The 24,764-nt window shown below is 39.6% G+C and overlaps 2 protein-coding genes across 2 annotated transcripts; both read left to right on the forward strand.

Annotated features, from left to right (window-relative positions):
- The first annotated feature begins 955 nt into the window (after positions 1–955).
- tmem135 (transmembrane protein 135) lies at positions 956–7,318 on the forward strand. The gene is made up of 15 exons (XM_085289082.1): positions 956–1,146; positions 1,487–1,614; positions 2,409–2,501; positions 2,623–2,656; positions 2,743–2,808; positions 3,096–3,142; positions 3,219–3,260; positions 3,361–3,489; positions 3,588–3,657; positions 3,782–3,949; positions 4,079–4,142; positions 4,268–4,344; positions 4,623–4,721; positions 4,831–4,898; positions 5,688–7,318. The coding sequence occupies exons 1-15, from the start codon at positions 1,009–1,011 to the stop codon at positions 5,836–5,838; spliced, it is 1,374 nt and encodes a 457-aa protein (XP_085145208.1). The 5' UTR covers positions 956–1,008; the 3' UTR covers positions 5,839–7,318.
- Positions 7,319–8,669: 1,351 nt separating this feature from the next.
- Positions 8,670–24,494, forward strand: ltn1 (listerin E3 ubiquitin protein ligase 1). The gene is made up of 32 exons (XM_085289084.1): positions 8,670–8,833; positions 9,008–9,214; positions 10,293–10,391; positions 10,747–10,977; positions 11,066–11,118; positions 11,231–11,411; positions 11,632–11,805; positions 11,964–12,154; positions 12,371–12,518; positions 12,609–12,866; positions 13,059–13,370; positions 13,738–13,956; positions 14,081–14,122; positions 14,238–14,427; positions 14,523–14,762; positions 14,862–15,015; positions 15,155–15,305; positions 15,467–15,677; positions 15,821–15,977; positions 16,222–16,326; positions 16,431–16,558; positions 16,650–16,785; positions 17,263–17,407; positions 17,728–17,944; positions 20,170–20,407; positions 20,537–20,614; positions 20,756–20,942; positions 21,075–21,240; positions 21,664–21,884; positions 22,982–23,176; positions 23,408–23,575; positions 23,699–24,494. The coding sequence occupies exons 1-32, from the start codon at positions 8,792–8,794 to the stop codon at positions 23,759–23,761; spliced, it is 5,307 nt and encodes a 1,768-aa protein (XP_085145210.1). The 5' UTR covers positions 8,670–8,791; the 3' UTR covers positions 23,762–24,494.
- Positions 24,495–24,764: the final 270 nt, after the last annotated feature.

Genomic DNA, 24,764 nt, shown 5'->3' on the forward strand with positions numbered 1-24,764 from the left:
TTCGGAGGCAAGGGTGACACCTGCTGACCTAGTCGGGACATTACAAGAATATACATAAAGCTTGGTGAACTATATGACGCATCTATGACTTTAAAACTAACAAGTTTTAGATGACGTGTGGTATTAGTGTTCTATTTAATTTTGTTTTTAAACAAAGAATATCTGCTCTGTAAAATTTGCATCACTCTCCATACTGTACACAGTGCAGTGAGATGCTGTCGATTTGCTGACTGTCATGGGACAGGGAACCACGTGATATAAGAGCATGAGTTTAATGGAGGAGATAGAAAAGAGAAAAAAATTTGTTATACTGGATATTTTCAGATATCTCATATTTCTGAAAAGATAAAGATTCAGTTTCCAGTTCATTGGGGGGTTTTGTTGTTGTTGTTGATTTTTTTTTTGGAAAGACTAGCAACATGGAATTTCCACAACAATGGAAGTTTGAACATTTCCACTGTGATTATATTGGGATTAATGTTCAGAATGTAAAACAGTCATAAATATACGACAGTTTCTTGCATAAATCTGTAAAACATATGAGTACTTTTCTATCAAGATATAGGTTTTGATTGATTTTCATAAAAATTTACAGACCGTCTTGATCCAAAGTCCATAGGTGCACAAAGTTGTACCTCTGTTGGAAAAAAGCTGGCACTTAAAGGAGCAAAAACATATCTGCAGTAATTCCATTCTGTGCTTCTAATTTGAAATAGGGTCAAATCTTAATAAAGCTGAATTGAAAATTGAACCATAACTTGTGTGTTTACACTGACGGAAACAAAGAAATTATTCGGCATATCTGGGTTAGTCGCTGGATGCAAGACTTGCTTGTAACAGGCTACCTATAAAAATGTCACAGCTGTTATTGCAGCCGTGTAAAGAGGGCTCTTCTCCTAACCTTATTGATCAGCACCGGGCGCGTGCATAGCTCATCCTCGTGACTGCGCCCCTTTTAGGGAACGCGCACGGCAGCCTACCACCTTCCTGCTGTCACTGTGCACAGACATGGCTGCTCTCAGCAAAATACCGCATAACTGCTACGAAATCGGCCACACTTGGAGCCCGTCGTGTGTGCAGTCTGCTGCCGATGTGACTAGGAGTGCTCTGGAGGTGTCCTTTAAAATATACGCGCCTCTTTACCTGGTAAGACGTTTGACCTGAAATATAACTGTAGACTGTGAGGCTAGCTAAATAGCTAAAGTTAGCGAGCTAACTAAAGTAAAATGGCTTAGTAGTTCGCAGAAAACCTCTAAAGATAGGCTGGCACGTCGCTAGTGTTGCACTTAGGTACGAAGTCCAAGTTGTACATGTGGCCGATCAGATAAAGGAGCAAAAACATGTCATGCAACTTCAGCCAGGTTCCCCCTTTGTAAATTTCATTGCCCTCTGGGCACTCGTCACGACTGTAAGTGTAAACTTTAGCAGAGTTGGAACTGTATTTGCCTTGCATCTCCAGTGTGCAGTAACGCACTGTGCTTTGCAGATAGCAGCAGTTCTAAGGAGAAGGAAGAAGGATTACTACTTAAAAAGGCTTATCCCAGAGATCTTTTGGTCTACCTCTTTCCTGACTACCAATGGGGGTCTCTTCATCGTTTTCTTCTGCATTCTCAGGTCAGTGAACCCATGTCTAGAGTATGTAAACACAAACTTGGCACTAAGCTGCACTGTCATTATGTTTATTAATGAAAACGAAAGTGAAATGTATACAGTATGATATATGGATAAACTGAGCATGAACGGTCATGTTCTGTGAACCACACCTGCTGAAGCTGAAGCCACTTTAGCTTCTTCCACGTGTGCCTCCTTTCCTTTAACCTGTCAGCATCTGAGTGTGTCAGCTTCATGTCCTGGCCACTGTGGTCATGTTTGCATTAGGGTCACCCTCTGTGGACATCTGTGATAAAATAAACCCACTATTAACTTTATGGTCTTGTTTGCTAGTTTAAGAAAACTTTTTTTTTTTAATAATAATTTTGTAAATTTGTGTCCCGTTTAGAGTAAAGTAAAAGGTGGTTCTATAGTGTCATGGTTTGACTAATAAGGAAAAGGTCCCTGGACCTTCCAGGAGTATATACAAATCCCTTGGGTGTTACGTCAGGAAGGCCAATCAAACATGCAGAGATATCTGCTTATTCATAAGGAGCTGGCACTGCTGTGGCAACCCCTTGTGGATAAGGGAATTGCAGAAAGTAGTGTATGACTACAGTATCAGCTTGGATTGTCTTTGTCTATCGTTTCAATAAGTGCGCATTTTAAATACTTGGATAATACTTTCCTTATCATGGAAAAATGGAAGACGGAAGAGCTGACAAAATCTTGTGCTGACAGTGTGGGATTGTCTTCACTGAAACGTCCCAGCTGGGAAAAAAAAGGAAGTGAAATAATGCAGTGTATTTTAACTGCAGGAGACTTTTGGGAGGCTTCTACTCCTGGTCTGTTGGGTTTGGCTCAGCACTGCCAGCCTCTTATATTGCCATCCTGCTGGAGCGCAAGAGCAGGTGAGATGCCCGTCTGTTACGTTTCAGTATGTTTTTTCTCGCCTCTCCTAGATTCAAACATGTTTCATTCACATAGAGTTTACTTTTTGCCTTTTCGCCTCTTTCTTTTTCATCCTCACAGGAGAGGGCTGCTGACAATATACATGGCAAATCTTGTAAGGGCCGCTTCTTTCGAATATTAGTAGTTGTATGTGAACCTTGCTATGTGTCTGCATTTTTAATAGCGTAATGTTGTTCTCAGGCCACTGAGACTTTGTTTCGCATGGCAGTGACACGAGGTGTCGTCAAACCCATTAAACATGGCGAGGTAAGGTCAAAGGGTGGGGCTATGAGCTTGTTATCAGGGTTAGGTTTAGATCATGTAAATTACTGCCAACCTAATTTTTTTTAAGACTCTCTCTTGTTTTTGTTGTTGGATTATGAGTCTAATAATGCAACTACAGGGAACTCCAGTTGTGAAAACTGAACAGACTTCAGTAAAAAGTATCAACGGATCCAAAAAGAAGCATTTATGACTTTATAGTTCTGACGAGACTGCACAGTGGTGAAATGAGTCATGTGTTTGATTCTTTCTCTCTCTCTGCTTCCCATTAGGTGCTGTTGTTCTGCATTACTTCATCACTCTTTATGTTCTTCTTCAGGTTAGAGCAGCACAGTGAACACATTGTTGCAAGTGTTAATGTTTAAGGTTAAGCTGAATTTTGTTTTATACTATAGAAGTAAAGATGGTCTCAAAGGCTTTGCATTCTCCGCATTGAAGTAAGTTGTTCCCGTTTCTATTGATGCCTTCATTTTCACTGCTGATGAAAAAGGTTTATAGATAAAAGTTTATAGAAGTGGTGTGTGTTTTCTGTCTTAGATTCATCATTGGGAAAGAAGAGATCCCAACACACTCTGTGCTGGCTGATGATTCACAGCCATCAGCAGAAAGGCCTGACTCTAGAAGAAAGACTCTTCTATCCTCCACCAGGAAACTGCTCGAATCAATGTGAGAGAAAACACACCCGACATCATGGCAGTGTGTTGGATTGTGGCTTACATGAACTATTTTTCGTCTTCTTTTTTTTTTTTCTTTTCCAAATCCAGATGCAAACGGGGACCAAGACACAGATGTTGCAAACATTATAATGACAACTGCATATCCTACTGTGTCAAAGTAAGTCTCCCAAGAAGTTAGTTTTTGTGTGATCCCAATCCTTTGTGATGTTCTCATAATGCTTATTCATTTACATCTTAAATAATGATACTTGATTAAGATTTGTTATCATTTGTCACCGTAGGGTTTTGTCAGGATGTTCAGTGTTGGCTACGTGATTCAGTGTTTACTTAAAGTGCCATCAGCATTCAGACAGATGTTTTCGAAACCCTCCCGCCTTCCCTCCCTCTTCTACAACAAAGAGAACTTCCAACTCGGGGTTTTTCTAGGCTCCTTTGTCAGTATCTATAAGGTAGATGTGCTGTTTTGTTTTCTATTAGTATCTTTATTATGTTCCTTTCCTGCTTACACATTTGATTTCCTGTCTTTTACTTGTCTAACCTTGCCACGTTGTTGTATATTGTGCTTTTCTTTCACTCAGGGAACAAGCTGCTTGCTGCGCTGGATGCGTAACATTGATGATGAACTCCATGCGCTTATAGCTGGTGAGACAGGATGGTGTAACCTGTCACATAAAGTCCCTGCAGAATGATCCTCCTCGGGATTCTGTTGTGCCTTTGCTGATTAACTTCTTTTCTCATATGTTTCTCCATCTCTCTTTTTCCTGAAGGCTTCCTGGCTGGAGTTTCAATGTTCTTCTACAAAAGCACAACAATATCCATGTATCTCTTTTCTAAGCTGGTGGAGGTAAAAACAAACACAAAAATCATAGAAATAAAAAAGGTCCTCATACTGATATATTGTCTTTGAACTAAAGTGTAAATGTAATAATAAACTTGTATCAATATAAAAAAAAAACAGAATTAATGCTTTATTGATAAATACCACATTTTTATCATTATTCAGGTATCTCTGCTTGGTTTTATGTAGTAATCACTGACATGTGCAGCCACGTAAACATGTTTCAGAAACTGCAACAAATACACTTAACATATACAACATTCCCTATGTATCCCTCTCTTTAGACTATCTACTTCAAGGGCATTGAGGCTGGCCGGTTGCCTTACATTCCACATGCAGACACAATCATATATGCCGTCTCCACTGCGATCTGCTTCCATGCTGTAAGTAAACATGCTTTCTTACTCACATACATATGCTTCACACAAATTTTTTTTTTTCTTTTTTAAAGCTGAGCAAGGATATAATGCTTGATGTATGGCTTCTACACAGGCTGTGATGGAAGTGCAGAACCTCAGGCCAACTTACTGGAAGTTCCTGCTGCGTTTAACCCAGGGCAGGTATGGATGTATGGACATTGTAAATGTCATCTTACTTTGAACCTCTGACCGCTTCTTCAAGGTCAAATAAGGTCATACTTGTGTCTTTAAAAATATGCTTAAAATTTACTGAATTCGTTTGTATTGGCAACATTTCAGAAATGATACTGGTGTGTGGGGATTCTAAATATCACATTACAGTTTGCATCCAAATATCATGTCACATTTGACCTCTGACCTCACTTTTATATTTCTCATCTGCCTTTCTTCCAAGTTGACCCCAGTATGAGACACATGAGATGCCTGCAAAGAATTGTGGAGAGAAAGAGAATGAGCTGGCTAGTTAGTTAGAAATGTAATGTAGTGTAATAATAAACTCAAGTTATTCATGTCCAGTTATTTACCAATCAATTCCTGTTATCCATTACCTACTCCTACAAAATGTTTGTATATTTAAAGTAAACCTTTGTCATGATGTTATCTGATTTTTGCTGCACTACAAACTTCTCAAAGTACGTTTAAAAATACCAATGAAAACAAAATGAATATATGAAAATGACAGTACTACTACCCTTAAGAGTAAATAGTGCCCAGAGATTGAGCTGCCTTGCAGAGGCCTGTGTACTTGGAGTGCTTGTTGTTAATCAGGCTTTGATCCAAACCATACAAGAAGATATCAAAGTTACTTTGCAGGAATCTCATATAAACGAACAATATTTTAGATAAGTTGTCACTTTTATTCAACATCAGCTTTGTTCGTGTTGACTTCAATAAAACTGTACAGGGCCTTTTCTCTCTCTGATTTTCTAGGTTTGCTCTGATGAACCGACAGGTGCTAGACATGTTTGGGACTCAGGCTTCCAGAGACTTTAAAGGCTTTGTGCCCAAACTGGACCCCCGTTACACCACGGTGCCCAGCAAGACAGTGCTTCTACCGGGAGGTGACATCCAACTTGGATGATTTGGGACCAACAGATTGACTTTGGGGTTACCTCAACATGAAACTAACAGCCTGGTTGTTCTCTCTGAGGAACTTAAGGGTTTTTTTTTAAATTTTTTTTTTTAAAGGTGTGATGCTGCAGAAGTAGTGATGTGTTATGAAAAAGATATGCTTCGGATTGCACCCAAGTTCAAAACAGGGTTTCTTGAGGGTTAATTGTTGAGCTGTAGAAGCTCACTTACTGACAAAGACTGAACTTTACAGGTCACTTGTTTGAAAAAAGTGAAATGTACAATTTCATTTTAGCTCTGTCATTTTTGTCAAAATTGACATGGACATTAATAAAAAGATTTTTTAGTCCTAATGAAAATGAAAAACAACGTAAATGATCTGAATGAACAACAGATTTTGCTAGATTGTCAGTTTGTATTTGACACGACGTAGTGATCTAGCAGCTGGAACAGTTCCTTCAATAACAAAATGCTTTTGAAAATAAAAATGATTGGGTGCGTTTCAACCACATTCTTTTTATCCTTTAAACACAATCTGGATTTTGGCAAGTTACCTTTCAGTTTGCTCTGATTTTTGTGCTGTTCGAGTGGTTGTTTTCACAGAGATTAAACCTCACAACTCCTGTAGGAGTAGCCACAACGATGTGTTTTGACACTGATTTAAAAGCAGGAAGAACGCGGGAAGAATTTTACACCCTGATCTTTTCTGAATGTGTGTTTAAAGGCAGGGAGACATATAATAATGTAGCCTTATTCAATCAGTTATCCATAGTAGCAGTGGGAGTTTTATGTAGATCCTCCAATACAAAACACAGAGGTACCATTTTAGCCAGATGGTTAAACTACAGTAGATAGTATTTATTTCAATTAATTTATCCACCTTAAGAGATACTTGGCAATTTTAGGAGTTATTTGTGGTCAAATTGATGTAGTAATAAATCTCACTGCAATTGACATTTACTAAAAGTCACAGGTGGAAAATAAATCCATTCACACTGACAGTGTTAATTGACGCTGAGTAAGTTCACTCGCACTGAGACTCTTTGCTTGCACGTAAGAAACCAAATTATTAGTTCAGTTGTTGTAGGGAGGGAAATGAACACATGCAATGTGATCACTTTAAACTTGTTTGGAATGTGCAAATTGTCTATGAACACACCTCTGCCTCATATTTTAAAAGGTGGGGTTATTTAAATGTATTGAATGTTACATGTAATTATGCTACAGTCTAAAGAGATTATTTGTTCAGTGCACTGACTATTGCAGTTAGCTTTGCAGTGATTGTAAGTTTGACTCTGTTTAATAAGTTTGGGTACTTGGATTTACATCCTCAGGCTCTGCATTGAGAATTTTAATCTAAATTTACTGGAAATTCCAAGTTGAACCCTGTCACTAAAATTCCACTTTGATCAACTGTGTAAACTGACGAATTTGGAGCATTTCCTTAAGGCTGCTGTGTTCTGTGAATAAAAAGAAACACTCAGCTCAATTTGGTTTTGATTTATGTATTTATTATTGTTTTTGGAAAGATATGTGTCTGCAGGAAAAGATTGTCGTTTACTAAAGAGTGGCATTTGCATGTTTTACTGATAAATGAACACATGTTTTACAGTTAATGAAATTCTGAGTCTAAGGATACTACGTAAAGTTGTGAGTGTACAACACAAATTACATCATATCAGTATCAGAGTAAATACTTTACAGTATATTTTAACAGTAATCAGAAAAAATGTCATACCAGTGCAGTGTATCACATCCCAATTTACATTTATCAAATCTAGGAAGCAGACAATATAAACATTTCCAAATATCATGCAGGGGACATTTAAATGAGCTTTTCTCTTGCAGCATCCTCGTCTAAAATTGGAAAAACACTGTTTACTTGCACAGTCTGCACTCTGTCTGTGGAGGGCAGCAAAGATGCCCGCAGTGTTTCAGCTTAAGAAGAAGAAAGAATTAACGGAAGTAAGCACAAGCGATTTCAAGTTTTTTGAGAATGTGACTGCTACTGCTGTTATGTGTGTAGCAGTGTGTTTAAAATATAAATTAAAATTTGTTTAACATTAATTCCCAAACGATGTCGCATGATAAGTGCAAACTTAAAATATTTTAGAATCCAAGCAAACCTACTGTATGACTTTATACTAATATATATATATATATATATATATATATATATATATATATATATATATATATATATATAACATAACATTAAGATTATATACAAGCTAGTACATGCATATTATTTCTTAATTAAAAAAACATTTTTAGAACAACAACACACCACAATCATCACCATGGTTTTGTTAATACACTCACAAAACCAAAGAAGAGTAAAAATCTATGATAGCAACAAGAAGTCTACACATGACCCATGATTACGTAGTGGCTATAGTAAAATGCTCCAAGATCTAACCCCATACTTACATTTTCTGTTTTCAGAAAGAAAGAATTCTTATCTAGGGTTTAAATTCACAACAACAAAGATACATACAGGGGGAGGAGATAAGAAGTATGACCACTTAATTCCGTAGATGAGCATTGTTCCAAATCAAGTCAAACTTTCAAAAGTTCTGTAAAACTCAATTTTACACTGATGGACATATCTGAGGGAAATGTCAGTCTTATCTTTGCAAATTCCTGCAATTAGTTTGTCACAAGGCATATTTCAAGTACTTATTATCTATTGACTACAAAAATGCAAAGATCCTGTGACAACGAGCACTGATAATAGTCTTCGTTAGAAAAGCCAGTACCAATAGTTATCACCAAAACCCCAAAAGACAGAATTATAAAACTTTGACACGGGCGCTTTACTTTGAAAGATGTAAACAGGAAGTCCAGACTTCCGGAACACGAGCGTGACAACTGGCGTTAGGTCTGTGTAATGAAATGCTGTCAGCTTTAGTAACTACAGAGTTATCATAGGAAATATACACTTTAAAGATTAATACATAGCCATGGGGGGTAAGAATAAACAGCGAACTAAAGGAAATGTTCGGGTGAGTTGCTCCCACTGTCTGTAAGGCAGAGTGTTAAAGACAACAGCTAAAATTGCTAACAACAAAGCCGAAAACGAGCTAATGTAAACTTCTGATTATCACAACGCGTGACATAGCTGTGGTGTTTGATAGATGTAGCTAACCACACTTCGTTTTTTTCTTTCCCGCCACTAGCCGTCCAGCAGCGGCCGAGCTGCTGAGGTCCTGACCCGGGAAGGTGGCGTAATCCCGGCGTTTGTTGGCTTCGGTTCGACCGTCGCCTCGGAGCTGAGTTACGTTCCAGCTGTCCACGGCGCGGAAGACATAGACAACCTGGTAGATGCAGATTTCCGCCTGGTGCTCAGAAAATTGTCGAAGAGGGATGTTGTCACCAGACTCAAGGTGAGTTTAAACCCCAGCTGTAAGTTTAACTGTTATTCTGCTTGATGCCAGATACACAAACCCCGTCATGATTTCACTGTAAATAAGTCATATTACGCAAAACATATGCTGGGAGTTTAGGATATGTTTATATATGCATATGAAACACTGAGAGTTTCAGTGAACAGCCACCAAATAAAAGTTTAACACTTAGAGTGAACTCCAAATCTCCATACTGATGAAACTTTCCTCACCCAGCCAGGAAACTACTTGTCAGTCAATTGTCCAATTACATTTGAGTCGTCTCTGAAAATAGTTGATCTGTATGTAAACATGGTTACCTTTTTAAAACGGTGAATTCTGTACTTTTGATTAAACTGTTGAATTAAAGCAGCAAGTTTGTTTCAATCATGTCTTGGTTGCTTGAGTTAAACGCCACTTTGTTGTGTACAGAGGTCACTTACAAAAACTTAACATTTTGTTGAGATCTAACTGAAACGCAAATTGTAGCAGCTTACTCTCAACAGGAAAGAAATGACGTGATGACATCACACCTGTATTAGCCTCCTTAAACTGGCTTGCACTCCATAGCAGGATTCACTTTTCAGGATCTAAGTTTTAAATAGTCTCAGTGGTTTTGATGCCATCTTACTTAGCTTTTCAGTCATGGCTTGTGACCTTTGAAAGAACTTATCTTTTCACATAAGAGCTGCCCAGTCTGAACAGACTGATAAAAAACCTATATATTCTCACTTGCTTTCAGTTCTAGTTGAGCAGGGTACACTGTCTTTTTTTTTTATAATGCAAGCACAGTCTTACTTACTTTGTTTGATTGTTTTTAGTGTATATTTGTTGTTGATTTAGTGACTGTTGTGTATGGTGTATATTTCGTATAACAGCTGACATTGTTTGAAATGTGCTATAGAAATAAACTTTTGACTTTAGTTGACTAGACATAATTGCTATGTAAAAAGTTAAAAAAGCACACATACCCACACACATGTTACAAACAGTACCATAAAATACTGTGTGGACATGACTGTTAGATACGTTGTTTTTTTGTCCAAACTTGTCTGGTGATTATGTGTAATCTTCTCAGGCTGTGCAGGATTTTGGGTCCATGTGTCAGGAACGGGATGCTGATGTTGTCAAAGGGATCCTACCATACTGGCCAAGGATTTACTGCAAAATATCAGTGGTGAGCTGTCCATTTATTGGGAAATCATGATTAGTTTTCATATTATTTCGATTGTTATTATTGTTACTATTAATTTCAACTATTCTGGAAAAATTAATGACATCTAGTGCATAACAAACCACTCCAACCAGCTCAACAATTGTAGATTTTACACTACTTCAGATTTCATATCAATCAATTCAATTATCCCTTTTTTACCAATGTGTAATTATAAAAATGTGTAAAAGTATTTCTCACTAAGTGGCTGCCTAAAACTACACTAGAAGAACATTTTATGTGAGATTTAAATATGTGTTTGTTTGTTCTTAGGGTGTGTCTATATTAAAAAAGGTTTTCTCTTCATAATGTCTGTCAGGATCACGATCGACGCATTAGGGAGGCTACCCAGCAGGCTTTTGAGCAGCTGGTGCTAAAAGTACGTCGCAGCTTGGCCCCATTTCTGAAAAGCTTGATGGGTCACTGGATTCTGTCCCAGTGTGACACCCACACACCTGCAGCCTCAGCTGCTTTCCAGGCCTTCCAGGCTGCTTTCTCACCCGCAAAACAGCCTGAAGCTATCAGCTTCTGCAAGGATGAAATCCTTAATGTGAGTAGAAGCGGTGGCATCATTGTGGACGTGGTGAATTTTCTGCTTTAGCTGAATTTAACATGCAATTGTTGTTTTTACATTGCAGGTACTTCAAGATGTTTTGTTGAAGGAAACGGCCGACACACTGAGTGATTCCCAGTATGCTAAGATTTCATCTCATTGTAGCACCTCTGTTCGTCCTTCTCACTGTGCGCCACGATGATAATGTATTCTGTCTTTGCTGAGGCACTGATTTTTACTTGTTCTCTAGAAGTTTGACGGAGGAGGAGAGGGAAGCCAAATATGTGCGCATGCTGACCAGTTCTCTGTTGGGGGTGAAGAGACTTCTCTCCCTGCTGCTCCAGGATGACAGGGCGGCCCTGGAGACAGGACTAGCACATCTTGTTAATTCTGGAAAGTTTTGGAAATATGGCAAACACAAGATTCCACAGGTACTAGCTGATTAGGCCTGATTTGAATGGTATTTGTAGTGTGCAAAAAACAAACCCTCAAAACAAACAAACAAGGTGTTTTTGCTGGGCTGTCACCTGCCAACAGAAAGCTTTAAATGCACCATGACATTAATTTCTGTCACTGTTTGTTTGCACGTTTTGGCTAAATCTGAACTGAATAAGCAACTGTTGTTTACTGTTGTAAAAATTACAACTGCAGGTGAGGGGGGCGTTTTTTGAGATGGTGTGTGCTCTGTGTGAGTTCACACCAGGACTGGTCCACGCTGAAGCAGCGCGTCTCTGTCCCGCTGTCCTCCTCAGTATCGACGACACGGATCCTGTAGTGCTGCCCCCCGTGTGGGAGGCTGTTCTCCACGTTGTGTCTACAATCCATGTAAGCTCATGTTTAAAACATGTCCATGCAATAATGATAATACAGCTGGATTTCTGATATTAAAATGAAGTGAAAAAGTAGTGCAAGAAGACATTATGTTAAGCAACAACAAGTAGATGTGTTTTATTTTGTTGTTGTTTTGTCTGTGTGTGGTTTAGGATTGCTGGACACACGTGAATGCCAAGAAAGGCTTCTTGCCCAAACTTTGGGCTCTGTTAAAAGAGGGCGGCAAAGGCATGGCTAAAGCTTTACACCCGAATCTGATGCCGCTTCTTAGTAAACTGCCCCCAGAGGTCACTGATCCAAAGATGGACTTCTTCACCATGTTCTTCACTACATTCGCACAAGGGTAATTAGTTTATGTGTATATTTCTATCTGTTTTTTAAAATGTATGCATGTATTATGTTGAATGAGAAAATTGTACAGGTCAAATTAATACACTCAGAAAGTAAATGTATTACTTGAATTCTTTAGCAAGTCATTTGATGAATAATATTCTTATTACTCTTCACGTAACTTAATAATCTTTTGCACTATATAACCTCAATTGTGTGATTGTGTCAGTCTTTCTAGTGAGCGTGCAGTAACGAGCCCATCAGAAAGTGCGGCGATAGTGACATCTTTTGTTGAGTGCTTGAGATACTGCGTATTACAAAATGCAGAGGATGTGGACGACCAGGGGAAAATAAGGAGCATGCTGAATTCACAGCAGGTGGAGTCACTCAGTCATGCATGCTTTTCCCATAATGGTAAATCTAGCGAGGTTGGCATCTTTCTTACATTTGCTTTTGTCTTTTTGTAGCTTCTACCCCTACTTGAAAATGCTCTAAGAAATCCTTCCCTTCAGAATGGTCCTCTCTTCCTTTCGGTCACTGAAATGCTCATTTCCTGGGAGAAGAGGGTAGGTTTACAAAGGGAAGGTGAAGCCAGTGACAGCAAAGATGTCTTTCAAAGACTTCTGACAGACTTCTGGGAGGAACTTGGTCTTCTCTGTGTGAGTTATGTTGACAACGAGGAGGCAGATCCACAGGCTTTGGAAGGGATAGCCACCTTGCTACATGTAAGCTTACTTTTGAAAAGTCTCTTGCTCAAATGTATTCTCCACAGAAATGGCAATTTTGTCACTGAGGATGCAGGAGATCAATATGACTGTCAGAGCAATTTATGTCAAAAAAAGAAAAGGAAAAAAAGGTCATTAGGTAACAGATAAAGTGGCGCCAAAACAAATCTATTCTCTCCCGTGTTTCTCCAGGTGATGCGTTATCCTGAGAGGGTAAACAAAAAGCAAACACAGAAGAAGAAATCTGTCAGGTTGTGTTTTTCTAAACCAGAAGAAAATGAGAAAACTGGAGTTGAGGGGGATGGCGCTGAGAAGCTTGCGCAGGCGGTGTCAGAGCTTGTGAATGAGAAAGCATTTGGGTCCCTACAGACGCAGCATTTTGAAGATGTAGTGTGCCAGCTGGCACAGCTGTGCCTGGTGCATGTGAATGAGAAAAACTCAGAGAGACATCTTGTTTTCCTCTCCCATCTTATGCGGTCTTTCCACACCCCCAGAGTTTTCAGTGTAAGTCATTTGTTTTTAAATTTTAAATTTTAATTGCAGAGAATTGTATTTTAATGTCAATCATTTATTCCTTCCTTTGATTTTTAGTGGTTGTGTTCTGCTAATCTTCTTTTTTTTTTTTTTTACACCCGATGAATTTGTCTTCTTAATTGCAAAATCTGTGAAAACATTGTTTTTACAAATAGGTGTCATGATTTGCAAAACTGCCGACGGTAACGTTAATTATCTGTAATTTTAATGAAGTCTTAAATGTGAAAGAACCCTTGTATGACCCTTTGGATTCAATAGTGAAAATTATTTCATCCTTACCAGCTCTTATAGCTCATTGAAGGTTTCATTTTTTTCACCCTAACTGTGCTTCTCTTAGACATTGGTTGAACTGGATGACAAAATGACAAAAGACGAGAAGCAGAGGGATGAGGGGATTATGAAAAATCCAGCAGTGCAGTTCCTGTTGGAGCGGGTGGTGGTGTGGCTGGCTGAAAAGGGGCGCACAGACACCGAGCACCTGGTGGAGATGGTCTTCAGCTCGCTTCACTGCTGCAGTGGGCAGGAGACCAACCGCATCCTCAACCATATCACCACGGTGAGATGCAGATGTGAAACTTGATGTCGAGTCTTCACTATCATCAGGATTCCCACATTTGCTGGAGATTCATCTCAAACCTTTTTCCTGTGCTAATATTTTCACTCTTCACTCTGGTTTCTAGATGGGTCTGTCATGGGGAATTATCCTGCAGATTATTCAGAGGGTATGTGCTACTCACTCACTCATTTCTTTTTTCTTTTCTTCAGCTTGTTCCCTACATATATATCAAATTTATGATGCTGGAACTGTCTGTGCTGCTCTGCTATCTTTCCTGTCAGGCATGTACGGATCCGGAGACTCTGAAGAGCTGCAGTGATTGGCTAAAAGGTTCGGTTCTGGGTGAACAACTCCTGGGATTGACTGAGGAGCTCTGCAAGGTGGGGAGCAGCTCTTGCGACTCCATCTCTTCTACAAGCGGCCACAGTTGGACGCTTATCAGCCTGGTCCTCTCTCAGCATCACAACAATGGTGAACACAAAATCAAACATTTTTACAAAAAAAAATACTTTTTTGTTTGCTTGTTTTACTCAAAAATCACGTGTTCTGTCTGTTTACATATGCAGAGTCTCTGATCGGAGAGGTGTACATGGAGAAAATCTTGGAGAAACTCCACGCCACTCTGTCTGAGACCAAAAGCCTATCAGATAAAGGCAACATGGAGCCACTCATCTCCTTCATTTGTGATGTGGCTTCCACGTTCTTCTCTTCTGTACAAGACTGCCTTCTTCTCGTCTCCGCTGAGGAGCTCTTGCTCACCGTCTTCCAGCTCACTGCTCAAGATCAGGCGCACACTCACTTATCTGGTGGGTATTTGCACAGTGCACAAGCCTCATGCATACTTGACAGGTATGATTTAAAAACAAACAAAGCAAAACTCATTTGTCGTGATATTGTTTTGATAGACTCACTTTTACATAAAATGAGGAAAGTGTGCGTGGCTGGGGTCCAGTCATTGGTCCAACACTGTGAATATGAGGTCAAAGAAGGCGGCTTCCTGCACAGTGCAGCTGTTTGGGTGAGGAAGCAGCTGCTTGCCACACCGCTGGATATGAAAGGGTAAGGAAATGCTTCTTTTAAAAAATAAAGTGGTCTGTAATTGAACTAATTCTGACCTGTTTATTGCATGTGATGCATACTTGAAGAATCTTTTCCTGTCTTGTTGCAATTAAGATTTCCGGCTGTTATTTTGTTACAGCATACAGGTTCTAGTTTTGGCCGTACAAAGCGTGGTGGAGTCGATCATCTCTGTCTGTGATCAGGCGTCCTCCATCATCATCCAGTTCTTTACCCTCCTGATGCCCAGCCAGACAGAGTGGACAAGAATCAGGCGGGCCTTACCTCCTCAGGTCGGTAACCTTAATGCGCATCAATTTTACTAAAGGGATCATTTGGGCACTGGCAAACAATGGGCAAATATTTTAAACGGAAGAATTTTTTTAAAATTAAAGCTTGCAATTAAATATTTGATACTAATCCATAGTTTTACTCCTATTCTCTGTGTCTTCAGTGGATCAAAAGCCCTTTACTGTCTAGCCGTTTGCGAGATGTTTGTGAAAAACCCTCCATGGACATGTGGAAGTTCAGGGAGTTGAACAAGCTGCCAGCCCACCTGTGTGCCTGTGCTCTTTTAGGGAAGGTGGCACACAGTGCTGCATTCACACATGGTGGCCAGAGTGAGGCAGAAAGTCCTTCACTTCAACAAAACCTTACATACACAGGTAGACAAATTGAACAGAACATGAGCTACAGTTTTCCCTCAACTTATTTTTGTTTTTGTTTTTATTCCGAGACTACATGATGTATTTTTTATTTGACAGACTATAATGTTTAATCCATTTTTTGGTGCCCTTTTGTTCATTAGTTTCAGAACTACTTTACGCTCTGCAGTGGTGTAAGGAGTTAAACTACAGCCCTACGATGGTGTCGACATATCACAACATGCTGACTGACTGGGGCCTCTCAGAAGGGCTTAATGGACAGGTTCCAATGAAACCCCTGCAGGAGACTCTCTACACGAGGTGATATTTACTCACTAATTCCTGACAAAGAACAGATTTATTTAGCACTTGGCAAGACCAACCTGTGTCGTAAAATTCTGTATAAACAGAAGCTGATTTATTGAGTTTTCAGCTCTACTGGAAATATCTCATTTATGTTTTTTGCTCTGTCTTTGATTCACATCTCACTTTCTAGGCAGTAATTTAAAACACCATTCAGTGATTTATTTATTTATTTTTTTTAAATTGTCTTGTTGCCATTTAGGTCAGTGACAGAGGGAGGTCTGTGGTCTCTGACTCTAGAAAACTACATCCACAGCAACAGCTTGGAAGGCGCAGCAGTGAGGAAGCTTTATGGTAGTGCAAACAGGTCAGCAGTTGATCAGTTAAAATTGTTTAAATTCACGGATTTCACACTCAGAGCTGTCATGTGGCTGCTGTGTTGCATATTCATAATTTTCTGTGTTTGACTAGTTTGTTCCCAGTGTCTCAAAGCAAACTGAACACACTCCAGGTACTCTGCCCCAGTATGAGCAATGAAGACAGGGAGAGTCTTGTAGCTTTGGCTACTGCTGGATTAGTCAACTGGCAGGAGGATGAAAGTAAGAACACACATATGAATATACACACAAATGCACACATGCTTATTTTGCACTTGAAGAAGTGAATAATAATTGTGCCTGTGTGTCTCAGATGTGTATGGGTGTCTGGCAGTGCTGCTGTGCTGTCTGAATGCCAGCACACAAGTAGAGGACAAGGTTGTGCAGGCTATCCTGGCCACTGTGATGGAATGGAGGAACAGCAGGGAGGACTGGTTCCTCTTTAGCTGGTAATGTAACTGCATAAGCTGTTTATTAATCTCTCGAAACACAAAGTTTGTGTACACTGATATCAAAACCCTCGACAGCTGAAGTTTATAACATCTCGATAACATTGGTTATCGTATTCCAGGGGTCACGGGATAAAGTAAGAAGCAAATGAGCAGTTCCAAAATGCTAAAGTCTTATAGGGGGTTCTTGGTAAAATGTGGTTTGTACCTACTAAACGAGATGATTCACATGAATGTTAATTTGACACATACCCCTTGCACCACTGGCATCTGTAAAATATGCTGGAAAACAAGTCCTACTATAAGATAAGGTAAGATTAAATTGGCTATACTTTATACCAGATTTGGTCAATTCTTTTAAAGAATGGTATATTCTTCAATAAAGTTAATAAAAACAGTTACAATTGGTTAAATTGTGTGACTCACTGGTGTATTTTCTACTGGTTTTGACTGCTTTTTCTATTTCACATGTTTTAGTGACCTGTCCAAAGCAACTTCAGAGCAGTTGAACCTTAGTGTGGAGATCATGCGGTTCCTGTCCTGGCTGGTGACTCGCTGTCCAGCAATTCTAGGGGGAAGCCAGTGGGACTTCCTGCTGTGCTCTATGTTGGCATGGTTGGAGGTGAGATGTATCTCATAGATGAGCCTTTTTCACATATACACCGCAGTCAAAAATCGTTCTAAACTTTAGCCCGCTGAGCGTCATGCGAAAACAGAAACGTCCAAATTGGTATGATCAGGCATTAAACGGATTATCCTCCAGCTGTCTTCGCACTGCAGAGTCCCAAACATTGTTTGGAGTTTATCTGTGAAAACGGCTGTTTTTTTTTTTGTTTTGTTTTCACTGTATTTAAATTGTTAGTCTTTGTTGTGATACTCTGCTACTCCCAGAATGTTTATTTCTCACAGTCTTCGACTTTATTTGCTTGCTTTCAATCTCAGACTGCCAGTGAGAATGTTGGAAGTCTATGGAACCCATGGGTGCAGCTCTTTGTGTGCGAGAACGCTGGATTGATAGTGAAGCTGAATGAGTTCTTCACAACATTATCTTCGTCCAATATAGCAGACAAGCTGCCACCAGAACTGGCTGGCGAATGGACAGATTTCTTTGTAGAGGGAATCTACAACCTGCTGTTACCGCTGCCTGTCAGTATCACAGGTATGTGTGGATATGATGTTTTTCTTTCCAATTTTGCTAAACATTAGATAGCACATATCCTCTGTGTAACTGAATAGTACATTTTTGATCCAGAGATTCAGTCGGAAATTGTGGAAGAAAGTTGATACCTCAGTCACGACCCTGAAGTTGAAAGTGGACAAACATTATCAGCAAGAGCAGAGAGTGGTGTGAAAGTGTTTGACCCTCTTCCCGAGTTCCTCTTCTTTTATATGTATGTCACATTTACATGTTTCAGATTATTAAACACATTTAAATATTAGACAAAGATAACACAAGTAAACACAAAGTGCAGTTTTTAAATTAAGGTATTTATTGTTAAGGGGAAACAAATCCAAACCTACATGGCCCTTTGTGAATAAATGATCTGATTAAACCTAATAACTGGTTGGGCCTTAGCAGCAACAACTGCAATCAAGCTTTTGTGATAACTGGCAACGAGTGTTTTACAGCGCTGTGGAGGAATTTTGACCCACTCGTCTTTGCAGAATTGTTGTAATTCAGAAACGTTGGAGGGTTTTCGAACATGAACTGCCTTTTTAAGGTCGTTGATTTTGTCTAAGCTGCTCCAAAGTCTTTATTTTGTTTTTCTTAAGCCATTCTGAGGTGGACTTGCTGGTGTGTTTTGGATCATAGTCCTGTTATAAGAACCAAGTGCGCTTTAGCTTGAGGTCACAAACAGATGGCCGGATGTTCTCCTTCAGGATGTTTTGGTAGACAGCAGAATTGATGGTTCCATTTACCGCAGACAGTCTTTCAGGTCCTCAGGCAGCAAAACAGCCCCAGACCATCACACTACCACCACCATTTTTACTGTTGGTGTGATGTCCTTTTCTGCAGTGCTGTGTTATTTTACACTAGATGTAATGGGACACACACCTTCCAGAAAGTTCAACTTTTGTCTTGTCAGTATTTTCCCAAAAGTCTTGGGAATCATCAAGATGTTTTCTGGTAAATCTTTTGCTCAGCAGTAGGTTTTGTCTTGGAACTCTGCCATGCCGGCCATTCTTTCCCATTGTCTGTCTTATGGTGGAGTCATGAACACTCACCTTAACTGAGGCGAGTGAGGCCTGCAGTTCTTTGGATGTTGTTCTGGGGTCTTTTGTGACCTTTTGGACGAGTCGTCGCTGTGCTCTTCGGGTAATTGTGGTCGGCCAGCCACCCCTGAGAAGGTTCACCGCTGTCCATGTTTTTGCCATTATAATGGCTCTCACTGTGGTCTCACATGATGTCGATCTTTTGGTGTGCTCCACTTTGTGAGGTAGGTCTCATTTAAGTGATTTCTTGATTGAGAACAGGCGTTGCAGTAATCAACCCCACCCCACCAATAATAAACACCTTTACTTAGAAACTGCATTTTGTGTTTACTCGTGTTGTCTTTGTCTAATATTAAATTTGTTTGATGAACTGAAGCGTTTAACTGGGACAAACATACAAAAAATAGGATATCAGGAAGTGGGCAAACACTTTTTCAAACCATTATACTTCACTTTCAGAATTAAATTTAGAACAAGTCTCTGTTTCTTTCTGTCCCACAAGCACTTTTATTTGAAAATTAATTTTTTCAAAGTAAAGGTGAAATGCAGATATGTCATAACTAGTCTCACTGCAAACAACCACACTTTTTAAATCAATAGGAATGCAAAGAGTGGAACCCTACTTGTCATGTGTGAAGTTTAAAGTAAAAACATGTGGCAGACAGTGTGCAATATGAATCTCCAGAGGTTTTTTTAAATCTCCTCAGTGGCTTCATGGTGTAGTAGTTAACAGTTTGCCTAATGTGTGAAAGATCCCTGGTTTGAGACCTGGAGCAGACACAAGTCCCTCAGAGGGTTTCATCTGAAGAGGCAAAATCTGTGCCAAATCAAATAAAGTGGATCGGTTGAAGAAGAAGACAGATGTTTTAGCTCCTGACAGTAAAGGACTTCAAATTTAGTGGAATTAACTCACTGTCATTAGATAAATTTATATGTAGATGTTTTAATTTCTGTATACCATTTAATATATGCAGTATTATAGCATGTATGATATTTAATGTCGGTTATTTACATATGCACAAGTGCATAATAAGTGTAAGTAATTGTCTTTTTTAAAAAACAAACAAACGTATCTCTCTATTATATGGTTTAGGAAGATGATGTACATGTTAAAGCATTACGTAGTCCTGTATGTAGTACTCTAATCATTCTCTTTGTTATGTTATTCAGAGGCCTTTGCTGAACCAGATGACCCCGTGTTCCCTTTGGCAGTACTGCAGTCAGTCGGTGTTGCACTGACGCATGTACCTGTGCAGCAGCTAACCCAAAACTCGTTGCCACCGCGCTTCATAGCGGACCAGAAGACGAACCTGCCAGAGCCTCTTCAAACACTCCTCAACACTTTCTGTCCTCTGCTCCTGTTTAAGGCCAGACCTCTTCAGATCGCCGTCTACCACATATTGGAAAAGTGAGGATTTCGAATATACAGTGTTATATTTATCCTGAAAACTTGAGCGCCTGCAGGCATTTGCACATAGTCCCCTCACGTATACGGTAAGGTATAAAAAATGAATGTACTTTCTTCTTGTCAATGCAGGGTCATGCCTCAGCTGCCCGAGTGTGATGGAGAAGGCGACAACAATAAATCTGACGACGACAGAGATGAGCCATGCCTGTAAGTCATTTGGGATCGTCTTGTTGCACAGATGCAATGGTTTCTTGTCCACTTTCTTTGTTTTGTCATATACAAAATATTGTCAGGTTTTGTTATAGGTAAAATTTTTAAGCGATTCTTACAGTTAGATCTTGTGTTCAGGTCTCCTCCAGCGTCTCTGATGGCCATCCTGTCAACCTGTGAAGAGCTGTGTGATAACATCCTGTCAGGCATTCAGGTGGGAGAGTTTGCAGTGGTCCAGCCTCTCAGCGTGGAGTACTCCTGCATACTAGGATACTTGCTGTCCTGGAAGCTGCTTCTCACTTTTTTTAAATCCTCATCGTCGCATGTGAGTCACAAGATGGAATTTTAAATTTAATTGTATGACAGAATATGAGCAAGCCATATTAGTTCTGTGGTGAGAATGAGATTTGATGAGGGTATTTTTCAAAATATTAACTTGTCTTAATAATTTCTGCAGCTGCGTGCCAATTATGCCCAGTACCTTAAGAGAAGCTGCTCCCTTAACAAACTCCTTCTCCACGTCTTCAAACTGATGCCCGAGAACCCGGCCTATCCAGGCCAGGAGGCAGAGGCGAGGGAGACTAAAACCTTCTTCACAGAGAGCCTGAATCTGGCTGTTGACAGTAAGCAACATATACACACCTACAGTTACGAGACAAAGTTTAACCCATTAGATTACCAAGATTTCAGCGCTGGTTCACAAGTGAATATGTTCACCAGTGACTGTCAGTAAACCGTTGTTTTCACAGTATCTCCCATCAGTTAATTCAGTGGCCATTGAAAAACAAGGGTTAGGGTTGTTCATAACGGGTAAATCAGCACCTTTGCCTTTGCGCCTTGCTCTCTGTTTACCATGATACACTGGTATTGTATCACCAAAGCCAGTTTGTGTATTGATTTCTCACATCCCTCATCCCTATCGTAACCTCGGCCTATAAATGTGGTGTTTCCAAGGAGTTCTCAACCTTTCTCTTGAGAGCATATGTAGCCTTTTTTGTACTTAAACATCAGATTTAAATATCGCCTCCTGTTCTTCTTCCCTGTAGAGTGTGACAGTGTTGAGTGGGAGCTCCCTCACCTGGCTTGCAGTGTGTACTACAGCACAGTGCAAGACCTGCCTGCCATGGTTCGACTGTGGTGGAATAGCCAGGAGAAGAGAGTGAGCGCAGCCGTGGAGAAGTTCACGATTAAATACATCAGTCCTGTTCTCTCAGCCCAGGAGATCTCATCTGTCCACACCAGCACTCAAATGTTTGACAGCATGACTGTAAGTTTACTTAGTTATTACTTAGTTAAAGAGCTTAAAATTTCCAAGTTAGTTTGAGCACCAAATCTGTTGTCTTGTTGGTACAGATTTCTTTTTTTTATTCAAGTTACAATCTGAAACCTTTTGCAATTAATTGGTATTAAAAAACTATTGCAGAATTCTCATATAATTCTAATATGCTGTTTCAGCTTTTTATAAATTATGTCATTTAAAATGCAATAATAGCATACGATGAGTGTTTCCTCCACTACTCCGTCTACTTTGTTCATTTTTAAGCTTTCGTTATTCACATCCTCACTGCCAAAAACACACCGAGACCTCTTCTCTTCATTTTGAATGGCTTTTATGAAGCCGCTGTTGACACACTGTTTCTCATGTTTTCAATTTTTTAACATCACAAAGTTAACATGAAGTGGAATCATAGAAATCAGAATCAATGAAACTCAGCCACACAGCCTGGAACCGAGTATATGAGCTGAACACTCTAGTGTAGCTGAAATAGCCGACTCGTCTTACATTTTAAATAGGAAAATGTATTCACACATAATAACTTTCTTTTAGATTGTTCTCTGGCATTTTCAGAAAATTACAAAAAAATAATGAAACAATAACCAGCAGCTCCCTTGGGTCGCAACCCTACTTTGGGAAGAGGCGTAGTAAACAATGGCATTTCTGCAGTTTACAGTCCAGATGTTTAACTTTTCTGAGCTGGCCTCTGGGCTTTTTTTTTTTTCTTTTCTTTTACTATGTGAAATTCCTCATCTTCTCTGCACTGAACCGTTTGCAGTTACTTACGCGATCTTGTCGAAATCTGCAGATGCCTTCTTCTTAGCCTGTGGTAAAAGGTTTTTGTAGTAATAAACACTGAAGAGGAATAAATCCTGCAGTGCTACACCTGCCTCACATTTGCAGTATAATGATGCACAAACAATAGTTTCTGTTAAATCGAATTTAATGAACCCTCACTTGACAATAATGCATTCAGTTCATTAAGTAGGATCCTGGCATTTAATTATATAGCAGGTGGCTGATTGTTTAACTGAAAGACCCCCAGTGAAAATGTGCTTTTTTTTTTCTCTCTTTTCTTTGTGCCCCAGGTCAAGGCCCGCTCAGCAGCACGGGAGGTGATTGCCACCTATTCTGTGGATGATATCTTCATTGAGTTGGTGATTCAGCTTCCACAGAATTACCCTTTGGGTTCTATTGCTGTGGAGAGTGGGAGGCGTGTGGGTGTTGCCGTGCAGCAGTGGAGGAACTGGATGCTACAGCTGAGCACCTACCTAACACATCAGGTACACAAAAAGAAACAAACAAAAAGTATATATGCAAGAAGCTGCTGTAATAAGTTGGGGTGTTGTTTTTCAACCCTTGTTGTTTGTATTATATCCTGGTAAAGTAAAGTTTGTTGAGTAGAAAGGCCAGTGCTGGCACTACAGGGCTGTGCAGATACTTTCTTTTCAGATAACGGCTAAGAAAAAGAATACAAAACCACTGAGAAAATGTAATTATATGTGCTCTTTTAGAATGGCAGTATAATGGAGGGTCTGGCTCTGTGGAAGAACAATGTGGATAAGCGTTTTGAGGGAATAGAGGACTGCATGATCTGCTTCTCCGTCATCCACGGATCCAACTACTCTCTGCCGAAGAAGGCTTGCCGCACATGCAAAAAGAAGTTCCACTCTGCGTGTTTGGTGAGATATTGATATATTTTATAAATATTCATTTATCTTTTATCAGTCTTTATAGAGATCACTGACCATGAACTGCAGCCTGTCTATTTGTAACAATATATTTTTTCCCTCTTCTTGCTACAGTACAAATGGTTCACTTCCAGCAACAAGTCCACCTGTCCACTCTGCAGAGAGACCTTCTTTTAAACGCAGTCTGATGACCTTGGCTGAAAAGACGACTGTTCTTTTAATGAACCGCAGCTGGATTGACATTGATTACGTGAAGGTTATTACAAAACTCAAACTTAAGGTCGAACGTGTTAGATCAGTGAAATGAACGGCCTCGTTTGGATCGAAAAATAATGCGGAAATCGAAAGTAAAATCCACCAGAATCTAGTTCTAATTGTAATTTCAGAACGTTTCTGTCTGTATTCACAGTCCAGTTGGTTCATTTGCTTTGTTTATCCCAGTGCATTACTGTACTGTATATATCCAGCATCAGCTGCTCCCTGCTGGTGTTGCGCTGATTTTTTTCTGTAGTCTGATTTGTTCCATCTTTAAAAATGCACAGGTGTGCAACAAAAAAAAGTTGCAAAGTTGAAAAATGAGAGCTGGTCGTGCTTCAATCATTAAGAAGCAGCTGTTTTAATTAGTAGGTCTGTAAACTTAAAAAATAAAGAGAGATTTAGTTGAAGGATTACAATGGCTAGGAGGATTTTCACCAATATTTCCTAATATTTAGGAGTGTACAAAGATGATGTGTGATTTAGTTTCATGCATTTCATCTCTGAAACGCATGAACGAGAGCTTCATTGAGGTGGTTTTTAATATGAACACAATTATTCTAAAATATAGCGCAACTTAATGTTATGTGTCCACCCTGTGCCTGCAGAAAGCTGTAAATGGTGATTGAAAGTAAATAAAATACAATATGATTAATGCGTGTCTTCGATTCAATGCAGCAGAGCTGAACAAAGAATAGATGCAGGAAAATAAACTCTTAAGCTGTGTTCCACAGAAAATTATGTTATTTTTACTGTCAAAAGTTTATGCTTGTTACCATCAATAGTCGTCACGGTGATGTATACCGTATAGCAAGTTGCTTTTGGATAGGAACACAAAAGGCTGGCCTTGAAGTCTCCCAGGATGTTACAGACAAAGACCAGGTGGAGAATGATAAATAAATATATCAGTTTTTCTGGTGACTGA

The sequence above is a fragment of the Mchenga conophoros genome, linkage group LG10, assembly GCF_057382185.1.
Source record: "Mchenga conophoros isolate Kocher_MC1m ecotype Shallow Benthic linkage group LG10, M_conophoros_male_GT1.1, whole genome shotgun sequence".
Lineage (NCBI taxonomy): Eukaryota > Metazoa > Chordata > Actinopteri > Cichliformes > Cichlidae > Mchenga > Mchenga conophoros.